The following is a 19838-nucleotide window of genomic DNA, read 5'->3' as shown; positions in this document are numbered from 1 at the left end:
AAACCAAGATGCCACTTGCCTAGCAAGTGAGTAGCGTAACCTGTCAGGAAGGACAAACAAACGAGGAGAGTCAAACACGCAAAGGCATGTAGGCGAGATACGATTTCAAAATGCAGTTGTAAAAATAGACTAAATCGCCAAATTTACAAATCGTCTAAGTAGAGAGGGAGGGCCTGATCTCAGGTTACAAATCGTCCTGCACGAGCATCGCATGTTTAAGGAACTTTCTCTGTAAAGACGAATAATTATCCTGGCGTTTTGGAAAGTCAAATTCAATTTGTCAAGCCAAAAACGCAGAGTTTTCAAAAATCGAATTATATGTGACGTAGCGTGCTTTTCAAAACGTGGTATACACTCAAGAGGGAAATGACGATTTTAAAAATGCTGAGGTGATCCTCACAAACGTAATATAATATTGAAAAAAATGAATGTTTTTTTTGGATACCGTAGAATTCCGGTTATAAGCCCTGGGCTTATACAACTTCGTAAGGGGTTTTCGGTGGGCTTATAAGCGGAGGGGCTTATATCCGGGAGGGCTTATAAGCGGAATGAAAAAAAAACGTTTCGAAACGAGCCACGGGAGTGTTGATGGAAATACGTTCTTTAGTTAAAAACGCATAATAAAGCAACATTTAGCCCTATTTAGTACTGTCGTCCGGTAGAGGGGGGCTTATATCCGGGGGGGGGGGCCTATAATCGGATGTATTGTTTTGTTTCCAGGATGATGGGCCTATACCGGGGGGCTTATAACCGGAATTTTACGGTATTACTTCTCTGCACATCTTGTGCGCCCAGGAACCCACAGTTTCTCTGGGTCCTGGTTCTTATTTTGTTTCCGACATTGTTTCCATTTGGGTATTGTGACATTTATGCCACTGACTCTATGCTAACACAAAGAATGCATCATTTTAAATACACTTTACCAGCCTCTTTTAGTTTCTGTGGTAACAATTCGAAATCCAGTGGCAATCCACGCGGTTCCCTTAGCGTGATACAACTGTGTTGCAGACCTGTCAGAAAAAAAGAACTATCTGTATCGTGCAGTTCTTACGGAATCCACTTTGGTCAAATGCGAGGACACCCCCCCCCCGGGGGGGGAGGTACTCCCTATAATGGCCTATACGGGGAGGCTCCGCCCGAAAGGAGTACCTTTTTCAGGCTTCAGGTATATAAAAGGGTAGGGATTTCACACGTTTAGGTATACGAAAGGGTATGGAAATCTGTCATTTAGGTTTTTCAAAGGGCCTTTAATTAAAATATTTCGAACAGATGCATTTTACGGCTATATTCAGTATTTCAATTTATTAGCGCTACATGAAAATGACAAGAAAACGTCATGTTTTTAGTCTAAACCATCTTTAGCGTTAAAGGGGTACCTTTTTTCATTAAAAAGTATATGAATGGGGTACAATTTCTGTCAAAATGGTATATACAAGGGTAAGGGGTAAGAACTCGGGGCGGAGCCTCCCCGTACAAAACGTTTTTGGGTACCCCAACCCCCCTCCCCGCCCGGGGGGGTGAGGACAAACCGTGAGACAAACATGACCAAACATAGTTTGAAATGCAAAATTCAAAATTTGTCATCTCAATAGACCTCTTTAGCTACGTATGTAAATTGCCCATTGCAGATCACGTGACGCTCTCAATAGAATTGTTCCTTTGTCTTTCTGGAAATTATTCGTTCATTTCCACGTGAATTTGTTTGAATTTGAAAGAAATAATTCTCAAGGGCAGCATCACGTGGTCTACAATGGGACAACAAACAAACGAAGCGAAAGAGGTCTATTTACAATTTCTCGGGGAGCAAACCCCCTAGCCTTGGCAGGGCCCTCCCCGGCTCCCCCCTCCCCAGGTTACAAAATGTCAGGCCTGCGTTCAGTCGTCTTTTATTTGTCTGCCTTTATTTTTAAAAATTGTCCAATCTAAAAGCTTATTTCAGACTAACACAGCTCTCTCGAGACAGTTCCAAGCCTATGACCTTCAGCTAAGGGCAGCGTGTATGTTGTTCTGTATAAATCAGAGTACCCATGCACTTTCCCCGATGCTTGGGTTTTTACGTATAATGGGATGTCAACGTTGACAGCGCCGCTCGATCTCTTGTACTCCTCGACAAAATCTATGGCAAGATTTCTGCAGAGCACTATAGATTAACTATGCATTCAATTTGCAACTTTCGTTCATTTCATGACTGCCGTGATTTGTAGAATATTTGTAAGCATAATTTATACAGTTTATAATGTATGGTACTCTGCGGAAAGCTTTCCCAATTTATTTTTAGCTTATTGCTAGATTACCTGTATGAATAGGATATCTTCCAGTCATCAATGCTCCCCGCGTTGGAGTACATAATGGCTGCACGTAATAACTATCCAGTTTAACGCCGTCTTTGGCCAACTTGTTGATGTTTGGAGTTTGTATCTTGGGATTATGGTACCCAACATCATACCAACCAAAGTCATCCGCGAGAATAAACAAAACATTCGGAGGAGTAGAATCTTCTAAACAGCTGACTAAGTCAAAGTGTGACGCACATAGAAATACCAGAAGCGCGGCTACGAGAAACGACCACGAAGTCATGTTGGCAGTGAATATACCGTGCACAAATCAGACAAATATAAAGTCATCAAGTTTATCTGATCTCATCTGTTTTATTTGTCTGTGTCTGGCTTGTGACAGACATGTGACACTGTTTCTTCTGCCGTTATAGGCACGTATCACGTCCATGCGGAGTATAGCGTGACTATTAAAATCACGCAAGTCGGACGTCTTAAGGTCTCCTCGATGGTTTTCGTATTTTACACTTTTTAAAGGCTCTAAATAAGGGCCGAATCACACTAGCGGACAAGTTTTAATTGTCATAACATTTTTAACAAAAACAGTCGCGCAAATCAGCAGAGAAATCGGTGTAAAAGTCGAAGACTCTGCACGTTCTGGCATCCTGTACATTTCTCAGCACGGCCGTCTTGGGCAAACATCAAATATGCAGTACAGCGGGAGAAAAAATCTAAAGCAATTCGCATTTAAAGTACGCGTGTTCTTATGCGGTAGAATACGGAGTCGTCTCAAGATAACCTTTTCTTTTCTCATTCTTACATTTGGCCGAAACACTTCACTTATAAATATACTTTGCCTCTCGCGAAAAGATTTTGTGGCTGGATTATGATAGTGAAAGCCACATCACGGTGCATACTATCCCAACAATTTTTGAGAGCGTGTTGTTTTTCGGTGCAATTTGGGCCAAACACAATAGCCGATCAACAACGTATTGTTATCTGGCATTACAAGCGGCATGGGAATGCGACTTGTCATGAATTGTCCTGCCTTTAGGCAGGACAACGGTCCCTTTGATGATTTGTCCGTTTTGACAAAATTTGCCCTTGTCCAACAAGTCGTTCGCACTTGTTTTTGCAATTGTTTGACAAAATCTATCGCGCGTGCAACGCGGACCAATCACTGACCAATCATAAGACAACTGCATCTTTGTTTTCCTGAAATGTTGGACAAGTTCTAGGTCTCAAAAACCGCATTCGCACTTGTTTTCTCTAAGGGCCTGTTTACATGTTCCGGGACTTTGCTCCGGCGGTCGTCCGGATGGTTCGTTCTCTCGCGGTCGACCGGTTCAACCAAGCTCAGGCATTCACGTGCGTGGTTTTCGCGCGGTCCGGTGGCGCATGTTTCGCGCCTGTGCCCGGCCGTCTGCTTTCGGATGCCATGAGCTGCTTCTTTGGGCTCGTTGCTTACGTTTTCGCTCTTTCAACTGTGGGTCCGTGCGGTTTCACGTTGCGTTCTCTCGGACGAATTGGTTCTGTGTTACTGATCAGATTTCCAGGCTCTCCGGCGGAGACTCCCGATGACGACTCTCTCGGTTCAGTACAGATCAGGAAAGTATGGGGATGGAATGACTCGTCGGAATGAAGTCAGAATCATGTAAACAGGCCCTAACAAGTGACACGTTAATGATGAAATCTACCAATTGTTACAAAATTTGTCCGCTAGTGCGATTCGGCCGTAAGGCTCTTTGTCACGGAGGTGAAATGTAAATATGAGGTGAGATCAGAAATGGAATGATTGCAGCAGCCACGGATGCCATTTACAAGCTGATATGCGATTCCACTCTCATCAGTGACTCATGTATGCAAAGCACCCTACAGTTTGTGATGTGTGCAATACATTATCTCATCATTATCACCATCACCACCACCACCATCATCATGTCATAGCTAAATTAAAAAATTCCTCTAATACTGTTATAAAGAAAGGAATTTACAACAAGCTTATTTGCAACAAGTCAACGGGGCAGATTTAGAGGCTAGAGGGGGGGATGAGGTGGCCACACCCCCTTTTTTCTTCTGAACCTGTAACTTTTGATCACAAATGCTCCCAGAATGTTGTAAGCAACATCTCAACGAACTGGATATTTTTTATTTCTTGGAGGGAGGGTGGGGGTGGGGTGTGCTCTACCGGCTGTATTTTTTATGAGACTTGGAGTATTTTGGCAAGCCCACAGGGGAAGTCAAAGTACAAATGACAAGCAAAAATGTACAGCATTTTTTTCCCAAAATGGCGACTTTCCGCTGTTTTTGAATCAGTCATGTGGTTAAAAGGATAATAAGAGGACAACAAGGAACCTGTTAAGCCAGTCTTGTGAAGTATAAATATCATGAAATATTTGTACTCGTTTTGCACATTATCTGCACTCAACGGAACAAAGTTGAATAATCACTTCCAATATTAGTCCTCTAGGGTAGTAAGTTCGTTTTGAGATGAGAATGATTTGTTTTATTTATTTAGTCAAAAGGTAGGCCAAGCATAGGTGTGGCATTTGAACTTAGTTGAGATTTTCTATTCAAATACTACAGGAAGAGAATTTCTGTCAGATCCCCTGCTAGCCTGCGTAGCTGGCGTTATTGTTGGGTATTAAAGCGTATTAAAGCGCTTTAATGCATAACAATATCTACATTTTACATTATTTTATTAGCTTTTGCAGAAAATAGTCTTTTAATGTATTTTTGAGGAAAGAAAAAACGGGATTCGGGATAGCGATGGGAAAAAAGTGCGGGATGCAGGATTCACATGAAAAAGGAGCGGGAATGCGGGATGAGGACCTCCCCTTCGAGACCCTGAATTATGCGAGACCCTGAATTAATTATGCACTTACTGATATTTAGTGGGGGAGGGGCGGGGGGGGGTACAATAAAAATTTCTCAACATTTTGTTATATTTTGGAATAGATATGGGACAAAGAGGAAGGAACTACATACATCGGAAGGGGGTGGGAACTGGGAGTACAAGGTATGGGAAGTGGGATTAAAAGGTACAGAAGGTTCGGACCCCCTGTACCCCGATTTAGGCAGGGGATTAGCCTGCGTAGCTGGTGGTATTGTTGGGTATTAAAGCGCCCACCAGCAAGTGGCAAAGCCGCGACAACGAGCTGCGCAACCGCGAGTGGCTTGATGCCATGTCTAGCAGTTAACCTGTTGAAACCATCCCCTCAACATTACAATAAATGTGAAGAGCTTGAGCATCAAGTCAATAAATTGTATGCTGTTAGACCATGTACACTTTCCTGGCATCTGGTTAAAACAAAATACTCTGTGCTGTGTGCCCATCTGGCGCTAACTTGACATTTTCAAGGAGACACCACTTAGCACTAGCCTGGTTGATTTTCTTTAGCTTTCGCCGATTGAATGTTCATTTGGGTTGTGATGATTTCCCAAATTCCCGACAGACACGCAAAAAAATCCCGCATCCCGTGCCAAAATTTTGGCCAATCTTGCTTCCCGGGAAGCAGTCAAATCCTGTATCCTGTCAAGATATTTTCCATTTTCCCGAATCCCGCGCCGTATTTTGGTCAAATCCCGGATTCCGAAAATACCCCTCTAGACCCTGTTAATTTTCCAGTTGATTCATTTTATGACATGGATCCATAACAATATTCATTGTACAGTGTATGGTCTCCAGTCAAAAGTTTCCACCACCTCAATGCCTTCGTCTCGCATGCACTGGACAGCTTTATCAACAGGCGAAATTATTTCAACATCAGTACCACCGCATGTACAATGCGGATTGCATGACGGCTCAATGTCACCAAAGTCCATGTACATCTGCATACAACTAGGGCACCTTTGAACATAATTACATTTTCTAGCCCCACACAAACTTAGATCCACTACAACTTGAAGACCTTTGCTAGCAAAAGCCTTCTGAGTTCGCATAGAGCTGACTCGCACACAGCTCGTAGTTGTGCAACCACCGATAACCAAAGTGTTGATTCCCTGTTTGAGCAATTCTTTTTCCACCCATTCTCTGAAACCATAGGCGTGCATGACAGATGTACTGGGTTTGATAACATATCGTTGATTTTTATCGACCACAGAAGTCAGGCTCTCGTGAAGTTCAAAGTCGTTGCCTTCGAAAGGACAGCGAGTCATCAGAATGGGCACATTGTTCAATCCTGAGCCAAGAAGTTTCGCACAGTTTTGAAAACTCTTCTTGATCGGTTCGACTTCTTCGTCCGGTATATAAGCTCGCCATATTCCATCCACAAATGCTCGTTGTAAGTCAATAAGCAGTAATCCAACGGGTCTTTGAATAGAAGCCATCTCGACCGCCATTTTACCTGATTTTACTTAAATCAGACTGTAAACGTTTACTCGACCGTTTACTCTATTTTTCTCATTCCTTTGAAAACAACCAGACGCCATCTTATTACGAAATGAGGAAACTGGGTACCAGCCTCCGCCGAGTAATGGCCTCCAAGTGCTCCAACTTGGACAGCTCAAACTGCTGACCTGACACTTTGTGCATGTTAGAGCTTAACGAGAGAGCTGAGTAACTAAGAATGGCGTTTTTGGACTCCGTAGAACCGCTTCTTGAGCACTGGCAGACGATTTTAATCGCCTCAGTCATTTTGCTGGCCGTTTATTACTATGGGATCGTCCCGTATCAGGCCCTGAGAGCTGCATGTCCCACCGGGCCAACTCCTCTTCCACTCATCGGGCATCTGCACGATACCATAAAACACAAGGGAAAGATTCATCTACAGATCGACGAGTATTACAAAAAATACGGCCATGTGTTCTCCATGTTTATGTTTGGCAGTAAACCCTGCATAGTCATCAGTGATCCTGAAATGATCAAGGACATATTGGTTAAAGAATTTACTTCTTTCTCCGATCGTCCGGTAAGTAGGAAGTCCCAATTCAATGTACAGGTCTGCATAAAATTTTTGTTCCCGACCTGTTGAGGAACAGTGGAATTCTTTGGGGGCAAGGGTAAAAATCCGTGGATTTCCTTAGGGGTAAGACAAAAATATAAGGGAATTCTTTAGGGGGAATGGGTGAAAAGTTATGGAATTCTTAGGAGTAAGAATGCGTTTAATTTCTAATGGGATTCGTGGGGGTTAAGCACATTTTCAAAGAATTTCATTGGGGTATAAGGCATTTTAGACGTTTTTAACGGATTTCTTTGGGGGTAAGAATGAAACACCTGAAAAGACCTGTCCTCAACAGGGGGGTGCGGATATTAAATGCAATAGCCCGTTTTGAACCATTTCACGAATCGCGCATTCACGATTTGTGAGCCATAATCAGAAATCACGGTCCTCAAAATAAGCAGATCATGCGTTATTTTTTTTTTTTTTTTTCGTCTCCCCCCCCCCCTTTAAAAAAAAAAAAAAAAAAAAATTTTTTCTTTTTTTTTTTTTTTTTTCTTTTCCTTCCTCCCTCCCCCCTTTTCTTTTTTTTTTTCCGCCCCCCCCCCAAACCCACATTTTTTTTTTTTATTTTTTTTTTTTATCCCCCCCCCCCCACCAAAAAACAAAAAAAAAAAACAAAAAAAAAAAAAAAGGGATGCCTTGGATCATGGAAAAATTTGAGCTGTTGTCACGTTTCTTATTTTTGTTAATTTTTGCCCATGCACAGCCCCTTTGCCACCCTGAGTAATGGCCTCCAAAGTGCTCTAACTTGGACAGCTCTGTAAATTTATACAGTCCGGGGTGGAGGGGGTGCTCAGCTTTTTGAGTAAAATTTGAAGCAAGTCTGTGCTCTGATCAGGGTCTCAATCCAAATTTTTTTTTTACATGCTATTGGTCATGCAACTTAAGTTCATTTCAGGACTTGATATTATCACTATTGCTTTCAGTATCTTTAATTCCACCCAAACAGCATTTGTAAATAGGGTCTTAAAATTGAGGGTACGGGGGGGGAGGGGGGGAACTCTCATATAAAAGGAGAAAGGATGCTCGTTGTTTTGCTTAGGAGTATAAATTTTGAGATTTTGGAAGATCACTTAGGGTGTTCTGGGCAAAATGGCAATATTTTTAGCTGTCAGGGTCTCGTTTAGGGTTGAACATGAAGAAATAAAGAAATATAAATACTATTTTAAGAATTTTGGTATCTTTTGGGGTGTAAAAAAGCTTGAGCCATGCCCTGTGAGATTGGTCTCTTTTAGGGGTTCTTTTCAAAATTACCAACGAGCATCCCCTGACTCCTTTTATATGGGATTACCCCCCCCCCCCCACCCCTACCTGAGAGGGTGTAATCATGCAAAGGTTATTTTGAAGTTTATTGTTAAGGTTCTTTTTGCCCCCATGACTTTACCCACACTCATGACCCACAACAGCTAGCTTTACTTGGCATGTACTAAAACCCGAAACAACAAAACAAAACCACCAAAACCACGGAAACGAAACGACCGAAACAAAACCGCCACCGCCGAAACAATCGTAATGGCCGAAAAGAGTGAAACGAAACAAACTCAACAGTACAAGCAAAACCCATTACAATTATTGAGAGCTAACCGTAAACAGGCTAACCGGAGTGCATAGTAGGCTAACCTAAGTAAAAAATAGGCTAACCAGAGTGTGTAGTAGGCTAACCGGAGTGTAATTAGTAGGCTAAACGGAGTGTATAGTACGGTAAGTGGTGAAAATCTTGACGTTTTGCTTGTTTCGGTGATTTTGTTTCGTTTCGGCGGTTTCGTTTCGGCAGTTTCGGTGGTTTTGTTTCAGTGGTTTTGTTTCGTTGTTTCGGGTTTTAGTACATGCCGCTTCACTTTGCTATAAGTCACTGATTTTGAATTATTAAACAGAATTTTTTTGAACAACCTGAACCACTGTGCAGTATGTTGACCAATGCCAAAAAAGAGAAGTGGAAACGTATTCGTAACACCTTGACGCCAGCTTTTAGTGGGCTAAAAATGAAGCAGATGGTTCCACTTATGAACGGCTGCTGTGACAATTTGATCAAGAAACTTGGTGAAGTCGCGGACAAAGAAGAAAGTGTTAATATTCATAAGTAAGTTTTTAATGCATTAAAGCATGCTTAACTAATTGCAACCTGGCTTATTAATAAATGTTAGTGCAGATATTTATTTTGTTCTGTATGGTTGTGAAGTACATTGTTCTACTGGTAGGACTGAGAAGTGTATTGGAGACCAGATCATGTGGTGTAAGTTCAAGCCCCTGGTTGAATCAAGATCTTTGTGTTGTGTTATAAGTTCCAAGGGGGTACTACCGTATATATGTTATATAGTTTTGTGCTGCTGGATGGGGACCAGATCATGTGGTGTAAGTTCAAGCCCCTGGTTGAATCAAGATCTTTGTGTTGTGTTAGAAGTTCCCAGGGGATACTACCTTATATATGTTATATAGTTTTGTGCTGCTGGATGGGGTCCCATTTTAAACCTTCGTTTTCACTTCAGATGGGTCAGCATGTGACAGTAAAATTTAACTCTTTAGCATGAGATGGGGGAGCAAATTTAAGCTATTTTTGGTCTGAGATGCCTGGGTAAGGGTTCCTGGACCCAGCAGAGCACCCCACCCAAATTTGTATACCCATTCCCCTCCCCGAGATAGACGTTAGGTTACTCTTGACTTACACTGTGACTCAGGAGGTCCTCAATGCTGAACTATGCAGGAAGCCTTTTCTCAACAAAGCAGGTTCCATGCTACGTAATATCCAAATTTTTTTCCAAATCTTTGTCATATGTCCTTGTTCATACAGGACATGTGACAACCCATGTGGGCCGGAGATGAAACAACGAAACAAAACCACCGAAATGAAACAACCGAAACCACCGAAACAACCAAAATGGACAAAACGAGCGTATCGAAACAAAATCACTGAAACAAGTAGAACTTCAAGATTTCCGCTACTTGCCGTACTATTCATTCGAGTTAGCCTACTGTGCACTCCGGTTAGCCTACTAAACACTCCGGTTAGCCTACTATACACTCCTGTTATCCTACTATTCACTTTGGTTAGCCTACTATGCACTCTAGTTAGCCTGTTTACGGTTAGCTCTCAATAATTGTAATTTCATTTCGTTTCGGCCATTTTGGTTGTTTGGGCGGTTTCATTTTGGTGGTTTCGCTCGTTTCTGTCGTTTTGTTTCAGTGGTTTTGTTTCGTTGTTTCGGGTTTTAGTACATGCCCATAGAAAGTTGGCACTATTTTTCGAGAAGTTAACAGGAGTTTCAATTATTCTTTTTTATTTTATTTATTCTTGTAGATTTCAACAGTGTCTTACAATGGATGTCATTGTTTCTGCTGGTTTTGGCCTTCAAGTGGATTCACAAAATAATCCTGATGACCCTGTCCTAAAAGCAGCCCAGGGCTCCATGAGACAGACAACTTTTCAGCAAATTTTACTGACCATTATATCTTTGATGCCTTTTGGGATGAAAATCTTGGAAAAAGTGCCAAGTTTGTGGATGTCAAATTTAATACCTATTATGAACATCTCAGAGGGAATAGTTCGCACCAAGAGAGAAAATGCTAGGAGCTCAACTAAAAAGGTCATAATTGATTTTGTTTATTAATAATGTCATCATTCACATCATTCTCTTCTATGGGATGGGAGTACAGTTTGGAAAGAATGATTATCTAATAATTGAAGAGGGTAGAGGTTGGGTTGCTTAGGAGACTGTGCCATCTGAATTACCGTACGTAAGCCATTAACCCTTACAAGGTTTAGAAAGAGAATAAATGACTTATATTCCTCAACGGGCACTCACAGTATGCCGCAAACACATAAACCATTATTTTAGATCTTTTTTATCTCTTTATACTTGTCTGATGTGTTTTTTTAACCGTGTTTAAATAAAGTTTTGCCTATTAAAAAAGACCATGCCAGCATGTTCTTTTGTATAAATTGAGAAATAATGTGAGCAGCGGTCATAAAGATGATCTCAATGTATTTGGATGTCACTGTAGTTAAAGCGGAACATAATATTCCTGGCGGGGTACTCCGATATATGGGCTACATAGGTATGTGCCGCTGTGAAGGGTATGGTTTTCAAGCAGTTCAAGTCTAGGATAGGGTATAGACATCAAGAGAGTTTTGGTCTAGAATAGGGTATCATTTGCTGGGAAACTGATCAGTGCTATGAAAATTAAGTTCAGAATATAGGAATAGAAACTTGGAAGAGAAAGAGGATTTCCTAAACGTAAACAAATCATTGCGGCAACGTTGTTGACAGATGGTTTTCCATTAAAACACTGATTAAGTTATACAGTAATGCAAGTTTGGGATAGGGTAGGGATTTTTGGTGTCTAGCCTAGTATAGGGTTGCAAACCAGCTGAAGTTGGTCTGGTTTAGGGTAAAGGTTTGAAAGTCCTGCAGCGGCAGCCAAAAAACCCCCTCCCAAAAATATACGGAGTGCCCCCCCCAGGATAATATTATATATTAGGGTGCTTGTTTTTAATGTTTGAACCTGGCCAGCATGCATGGAGGGTACAAGAGAGGGACTCTTGGACAAGCTAGGTAGTTTGGCATTTTGTAAACATCACCAGTGACTTTGAATGTTTAATTCCTTATAGGACATGCTGGATCTAATGCTGGCTGCCTCAGATGACCCTTCAGTCCCAGAGTCTAAGAAGCTCACAGACATGGAAGTCATTGCGCAAAGCATTGTCTTTTTTGCGGCAGGGTTTGAAACCTCCAGTACCACTTTAAGTTTTGTGTGTCACCATTTAGCAACAAGTCCTGAAATTCAAGACAAAGTGCAGCAAGAGATTGACACTGTGTGGCCAGATGAAAGTGAAAGCCTGTCTTATGATATGGTTCAGCAAATGCCATACCTTGACATGGTGATATCAGAAGCTCTGAGGCTTTATCCTCCAGGTAAGAGAGGAAACTTATATATTGGGCTGACTGTTAGTATATGACAAGTACATTAACCCTTGGGTTTTAAATGGCTTCAGGGCTCTGTAGGCAAAAAAGGCCTGGCTATACATAAGGCTCCCAGTTTCCTGCCACTCCCCCCAGGGGTAGCCTAATGGTTAGCATGCTGGACTCCGGATCGAGCATTCCAGGTTCGAGCCCTGGCCGGCATCACTGTGTTGTGGTCTTAACTCTCACAGTGCTCTCTCCACCTCTCCACCCAGGTGTATAAATGGGTACCGACAAATTTAATGCTGTGGCGTTAGCCTGCAATGGATTAGTGTCCCATCCAGGGGGGAGTAGAAATATTCCTAGTTGCTTCCTGCTTCTAAAACCAGGATAAGCTTCAGCCTGATGGGCCATTTGGCTCAAAGGTAGAGGTAAAGTCTGGCAGACTTTTAAAAAAAAAAAAAAAACTCTCTCCCCTAACAAAACTTACTAAACCACAAGACCAACACCATCAACGAACCCACGCAGGTATTTAAATCTACTGCGGTTTTACCCTACATTAAAGGTGTATCAGAGGTTCTTCGCCGCTGCCTACAAGAACAAGGCGTTCGCACCGTCTTTAAATCTGACACAACTCTTCGGTCTTACTTAGTACACTGCTTAGTACGACCGAAAGACGCCCTAGAACCATCAAACAAGAAGGTGTTGTATACAAAATTCCATGTGAATGCGGCAAAGTATATATAGGGGAAACAGGGAGAGCGATGCAAGACAGGATAAAAGAACACGACAGAGACACATGTAGAGACATAAGGCTTGCTCATACACAAAACTCCGCAGTTTCGGAGCCCGCAAACGAAACAGGGCATATTCCTTTGTGGAATCAAGTCAAGTTTATCGATCGTGACCCTCACCGATACACACGCAGGGTCAAAGAGGCTATCCAAATAAGACTTCATTCTAATAACATCAATAGAGCGCTTCCCACTATAACCAGCCTGGAATTGGAAATTCCTGAAGCATGGATACCTACGATCAGAAAGCATAACAGCCGTTCAACTACAAAGCGGACCTATGAGGGAACACCATCTGTTAGTCGGAATAATAATGAGGATCGAAATGCACCAATCACAGCGAACCAACGTGCATAAATAGCAACGCGTAAACAATCGACCTCATCGCCTGATGAAGACTAGCAGTATTGCAGTCGAAACGTCGCGATCAACATCTCAAAGCGATTCTATCGTGAGACAAACGAATAAACGTTCATTACCAATCTATATATATGCTTGCAGTAGGCCCAACTTAGGTAACAACAACAACAACCTTTAATGTACTCTTGCACTTACACGAAAAGATTAATACAGGGAGGAAATTAGATAAAGTAAGAGTACTGGCTGCCTGGAATAACCATAGGGGCTATAGCTAGTGGAGCCAGGCAGCCAGTTAACATTAGCATTAAATGAAAATAAATTACAGGTTGACAAGAGAATAGATACACACGAAAAAAAAAAAAAAAAAAAAAAAAAAAAGCACCTGTCATTTTGCCAACAGATAAAATTCATTTGCTTAAAATTTACACAGGAAAATATTTGAGGTAGTTTTTAGGCCTACACTATTGTTTTAATTTACATACTTTCATTTTGCAGGGTTTATTATGGCCCGTGTCTGTACCCAAGAGTGCGTCTTGAAGGGGATAAAGATACCTGAGGGTTTAACAGCTATGATACCAGCATACAGCATTCACCGCGATCCATCCATTTATCCCAACCCAGACCATTTTGACCCAGAGCGCTTTTCACCATCAGCCAAGCAGTCACGTGATCCATACACATATGTGCCGTTTGGTCACGGGCCACATAACTGCATTGGTGTGCGGTTTGCTCAGATGGAAATGAGGCTGGTGTTGGCACGAATATTGAAGAAGTATCGCTTGGAAGTGGCTCCAGATACGAAGATTCCACCTGAAGTTCTTATCAGAGCCACCTTGACTTGTGGAGATGTTAACATTCGGGTAGTGTCACGAAACAAGTAAAGGCAAAACCTTGTGTAAAGCCATATATATATTTTTTTATTTAGACCTCATAAAACGTGCGCCAGTTGCAACTGCAATAACAGCTATTGAATCAGAAGTTGTCATAAACAAGTCAAAATGTTTTCAAAAATTAATCAAAAACCTTTGCCCAGCAGCAGTGGTACAGCGTACAGCACTAACTTGTATGTTCATATTTTTCACCTCAACAATCACTTTTTACAATCAATCAATCAATCAATCAATCTAAGTCATACGTATAAACGTGGGATTAGGTTACCCTCTACATCCAAGCCAGAATAAAACGTATGACGACAATAATAATAATAATAATAATAATAATAATAATAATAATAATTGACAATAATAATTCACAAGGTGTTTTACATAACTAGGAGGAAATTTGTCAAAAACATAACGTAAATAACAGTAGCTGGCACCTTGTGCGTGAAAAGACTTTTATCCAACTGAAGCTTACATTTTTGTTTATGAATTCACAGGCCAAGGAAGCAAATAATACATTTTCTTCGTATATATGCTCAATTAAACAACTATGAAATGTTATTTTATATATATTTTTTTTTTAGATTTTCCTTTTTTTGTCTCAACAAAGATTGCATTATATTGTTGCGTGACACCCGATAAACAAGAGAAAAGTCAAACAGTCTCTTGCTCACAGCGGCCCTGTTAAACTTGATTTCTGTTCGATCACGCTAAACAGACAACAGAATAAAAGATCGTGTCCATAGGCTGCCTGCATAAAGCGACGACGTCATCAGTCACGTCATCGCTTAAAAGGGGCAAAAATTACAAAACGAACAAAGGAACTAAATAGATTAAAAGTAGTATATATAAGATATGTTTAGAGATAAAATAATAATATAAATATCAGTAAGAATATATAAAAAAGTTACCCACCCACACTACTTAGGCTACCTCATGTAACCAAAAATTGGGGAAAGCAGAGAGTGTGTTATCACTATCTGAAAGACTGGAATAACCTAGACAGAGACACCAGAAATGCACTTGATTTTGTAAATTTTAAGCGTAGCGTTCTAAGTAGGTTTTTTAGTTAATTCTTCAAGTTAGTTTTTAATAATAGTTTTTAATTCTTAGGTATTTTTCGTTTTATTGTATATAGTCTTATGAGGTATTTTTAATCTTAGTTAGGACCTTTCTGAAAACCACTGTATAGTGAATAAAGGCTTCCTAATAAAATATTATTATTATTACTATTTCCAGATCCTAAAATATTCAAAATATGAAATTATTATGTAATGTTTAATAACACAAGGTGCAGCCGAGTGTTTTTAGACTCGATAAAACACGGACTGCGAATTTATTGATCTGGTCAATGTGAAACAAGATTATTTCTTGTATTCTTACTCATAGATGTATTGTAGGTTCAATATGTTGTGAATGTGAATACAGTGTACTCCGTGGTTAGTTAAAAGTTACGTTCAGGAGTACTTTTAACTTGATAACTAGGAGAAATTGTAAGAACATGTTAATAAAGTAGTGCGGTCTGTGGATTGTGATGTCGTTAACTTTCTTTGTGTATGAATGAATGAATGGAAACGTTATTTAAGTGTCAAAGCCTTATAGCCTGGAAAATAATACCATACTAATTAGGGGACACTGCTAAAAACTAAAAGCTACACTAATACTAAATATAAATACAATAAAAATATATATGAGTCATATAAAAATGTTATTATAATCTGTGGTGTAAAACAATAATCTATGGTGTAAAACATGTTGTTGCTTTTTCCAGCTAGGTTTGGTTTCTTCAGGTCTCAATCTGACTATCCGTATCCTGCCTCGGGGGTGATCAGCATGTAACTCTGATCTTCATAATACCGATACATAATTAACCATACAGTGCAGGTCAAGAGAATTGAACAGAATCAGTATGAAATTTCTTCCAGGCACATGTATTTAAGAAATTGTAAACGTCCTCTGCGTTTCAATTTTAAGGTCTTTTAAAAGGCGAGAATAGCTTTTCGAATTTACAGAATCCCACGAGTTGTTCCATTTTAGTCTCGTGTTACGTGACAGCACGAGAATAATGCAAGGGGAACTAAGAGTTCTTGAAGTACATGTTGTACGCTCTCACATAAGATAAGAAAGTGACAAGGTGGTCGGATTTATTGTAAATTGTCGTGGTCTTATTCCAAGTACAATTTTAAGAAATCCATTCTAAATGCTCGGGCATTATATAAAACGATATAAAGCAGGTCTATTTTTATTTCTTTACTGTAGCAGGGTAGTTCAGTTTTAACAGACCATATCTTTTTCGTTTAGCTCGAGTGTAATGCACCGGGATCACAAAAACAAAAGGGAAAAAAGATACCTCTTTTAAGGAATGTGGACCACAAAACCTATACTCTTTCTCGCTTCGCTATTATAGCCCATTCATGCGAGTACCCCTTCCTCGGGCGCTAAATAGCCTTTTCATCAATAGCGTTTACTGATTTACACAGTCGAACTCAAAACATTTTTGGGCCAATTGGATACAGGTTTACTAGGGAGGCGTAAAATGTATTCCCGTAAAATTATAGTAAGAGTAAAACCGAAGCAATGTTTCGTTTCCCATCGCCCGACCAACAAAGCAAATGATTTTTGTTAGTTTTTAATGCACTGCTACATTGCAGCAATCTACTCAATGTCTTAACGAAAGTGAAACGGCATGCAGAGGCGATAACGTTTCCCAAGGGGGTCTAAAATATTTTTCAGGAAATTTGTCAAAAGATTAACGTATACTAAAAAAAAGTAGCTGAAAACTTCTGTGTTGAATGTTTGCTCTGCAAAAAGTTGCGTTATCTTGTAGCGTGACGTCCGATATACGATACTTCTCGTGCGCGACATGTGAAAGTCAAGAGCTGTCGCGTAACTACGGTTTACACAGACCGACCCGACACAGCTGCATTGTATTAAAATAACGTAGATTTCTGATAATCTGTCCACTGAATTCAACAGAACTTATCAAATACATAATTTGTCTCTTTCGTTATACTTTGTATTAGTCCTTTCTTACTTTCCAGGGGTATTTCACTTCGTGATTTTCGCGGCGATTTCTTGTTAACTTGACACCTGTTAGCGTAACAGAATGCAGCACAGATCGACGTGTTTCACCGACGCCTCCTGGCATAAGGCGATCGACTTACGTCATCGCCTAAAACGTTATTCGCCATGCCTTGTGGTACAGTTTAGTTTCCATTCTCGACCCCAGAGCACTTCTCTTTTGCGCATGACTGTCATGCGCAAAAGAGAAGTGCTCTGGGCATGGGGTCGAGAATGTTTAGTTTCATGTCAAGCGCACGCGTTAGAAGATATCCCGATACGTTCTGAAAAGGAATCGAAAGGGAAGGGATGGGATGGGATAAAGTTACACATTTCTCGGACCTCCAAGGGAATTCGTTCGAGGAATCGGGGTTAAAAATGAAGTGTACGACTGAGTGAAGCAAATCCAACCGGGTTTATTGTTCGAGTCATCGGGAGGTTCTTAAAATCCCGGGGGGTGGGGGTACTCGACATAATTTCGGGTAAGGAGATGCGGCCGGGCCTCCTAAACCCTGACCCTGTTTAAGACACGAACCTCGGATTTTCCTACCCTGTTTACGACAGAATGTTAATTTTTGATACCCCGTCTAAAACATACATTGTAAACAAGCACCTCACTGGATTTAATGTGATCGTGAATTAAGCCAAGTATCAATGTCGAAATCAACGTGAGTCAGCAATACGGAAGAATTTGTGAAAATTTGGCTTGTTACACCTCTGCAGGCATGTAAGCCTATCCTGTTTGACATTGGTGCATGCAAAGATACCCTGTTTAAGACTTCCACTGCAGGGTGCCTTCCGAGAAAATCTTCCTATTATAAAGCAAAGAACGCACCCTTTCTAAAACGTAAATCGGGAAACTAAAGGAGCGAAACTGCGAAAAATATGGCCGTGCAAATACATCTCCTATCCAGTTATACCTTGCAGTTTTCCTTTTCTTTCTGTTTATTCGATCTCGCTTTCAAGAAGGGGCTGATGGCTGTTTACCAAAGACATTACACTATCAATCGAAACAGTCACCGCCAAACAATAACATATAAAATCTTTATTTTAAATCGCAATATATTACTCGTAAATATAATAACCTAATATATCTTACTGATACAAATATGATATCGCCAAGATCGAACGATCAGATAATTATCAAAACTACTCTTCGAAAATCTTAATATAGCGGTGAATGAGCAAAACACCAACGTTCAAGAGAGGAAAGCGAAAACTGGCGTGAAAATGCACCAACGCAGCCAGTGAACCTTACAAATGTATGATTTTTTTTAATTTTTTAGAATTTTCACATTAAAAGATCAAATCCCTCAGGAGATACATGGAAGTTAAGTCTTTGCTATGAAACGTGCAGAAGTTATCATCTGAACATCAACAGGGGTCAGTTCTAGACTTTGACCTCAAAGAAAGTCAAGGAAATCTCGCGAAAACATATTTTGTTTTACTACTGTATTCAAGACCAGGTGATTCAGAAAACAAAGAAACAAATCAGTATCTCCCCTGGAATTTGATGTACATAACAAAATGTACTTTATAATACTTCAATACGAACGCTATAGAAAAAGCTCGAGATGGCCTGGAGACCAAGTTCCCTTTTTGGGGTAAATCTACAAAGACGTGGACAGCCGAAAGGGCTTACGCCACTGATTGACCAATCAGTAAACAAGCCGTTTTATCACGAGCACTCCGAAACAAGTGACGTCAGATTGACGTCACAAGGGTACGTCATTGATAAAATTATTTTGGAGACGGGATTCTGACCGACGAAAGGTACTTGTTCCCACAAATTAAGCATGAAATAAGACCTTCACTCCCTAGGATGACCATGTTCAAAATCTCTAAATACTCTGATAATATCACAGTACCACATGAAAGTTCTGCTCAACAGCTTTCATTTTAAAGGGACTATGTCACGGGGATTTCGCAGATTTTTGGTCTAAACTGTACGGAAATCAGTGGTAGGCAAATTAACCCATAAAAAAACATTATCTTCGAACATCAAAAGGAATTTATAACCTTAATTTGCGGATAAAAATCAAGCTACGGCTAAAAATATCGATATTTCGAAGACATGCGGAAACAATTTGAAAACGTTTGCCTAACTTTTTCAAATTGCAATCCGTTTCCATCCGAGCCATCCGCAGCCGAAGAAGCTCGTTAACAGTTTCAGTGCTTTAATATAGTTATTTCTAATAAGAGTGGACTATTAGTTTTAGGTTTCCTGCGACACAAATATAAATTTGGCTGTTCAAAAATCTGGTAAAATCCATGACATAGTTCCTTTAATGGTCACACACCAGGGTTTCATCAACAGACTTTAGACTTACAACCCCACTAACTGATCTTAGAATGGGAGACTGAGAGGGATAAGAGACACTACCCCTAAACGCCATACTTCACAAAGCAGCCCAGTATAAAAGGGAACGTCACAACTCTCGCACTTACGCTAACTTAAACCTTAAGTACAAAGATCATAAAGCATAGATTTTGACCATTTGTCAATGACAGCGAATAGTATTTTGCAAACGCAAAATAGATAGCATTAATATCGAGAAATAAGCTACATGATAGAATTAAAATTTTAAATGTAACAAACTTCATAGAAAATAAATATTTTCTTACTATG

The 19838-nt window shown here is 40.4% G+C and overlaps 3 protein-coding genes across 4 annotated transcripts in view; 1 reads left to right on the top strand and 2 right to left on the bottom strand.

Annotated features, from left to right (window-relative positions):
• LOC144628956 (arylsulfatase B-like) overlaps positions 1-2813 on the bottom strand; it is a 7772-nt gene extending 4959 nt beyond the window's left edge. The window contains exons 1-3 of one of the 2 annotated variants that reach the window (XM_078487082.1): positions 2295-2812; positions 924-1010; positions 1-40 (exon numbers count right to left, since the gene is read on the bottom strand). The exon at positions 1-40 is cut by the window's left edge and continues 175 nt beyond it. In XM_078487082.1, coding sequence (XP_078343208.1) covers positions 1-40; positions 924-1010; positions 2295-2577 — 410 coding nt within the window. In that variant the 5' untranslated portion in view covers positions 2578-2812. Of the gene's footprint in view, positions 41-923; positions 1011-2294 lie in introns of both variants that reach the window. The other variant, XM_078487092.1, reaches the window with a different exon arrangement.
• A 1951-nt stretch (positions 2814-4764) lies between these two features.
• LOC144628945 (uncharacterized) lies at positions 4765-6704 on the bottom strand. The gene has a single exon (XM_078487071.1). The coding sequence runs from the start codon at positions 6612-6614 to the stop codon at positions 5937-5939; it is 678 nt and encodes a 225-aa protein (XP_078343197.1). The 5' UTR covers positions 6615-6704; the 3' UTR covers positions 4765-5936.
• A 70-nt stretch (positions 6705-6774) lies between these two features.
• Positions 6775-15678, top strand: LOC144628935 (cytochrome P450 3A56-like). Its single transcript, XM_078487060.1, has 5 exons — positions 6775-7183; positions 9091-9296; positions 10512-10797; positions 11823-12126; positions 13764-15678. The coding sequence occupies exons 1-5, from the start codon at positions 6842-6844 to the stop codon at positions 14147-14149; spliced, it is 1524 nt and encodes a 507-aa protein (XP_078343186.1). The 5' UTR covers positions 6775-6841; the 3' UTR covers positions 14150-15678.
• Positions 15679-19838: the final 4160 nt, after the last annotated feature.

This window comes from Oculina patagonica, chromosome 1 (assembly GCF_052425735.1).
Source record: "Oculina patagonica isolate OP01 chromosome 1, crgOcupat, whole genome shotgun sequence".
In the NCBI taxonomy this organism is placed as follows: domain Eukaryota; kingdom Metazoa; phylum Cnidaria; class Anthozoa; order Scleractinia; family Oculinidae; genus Oculina; species Oculina patagonica.
This window is presented reverse-complemented; position numbering and strand designations above follow the sequence as displayed.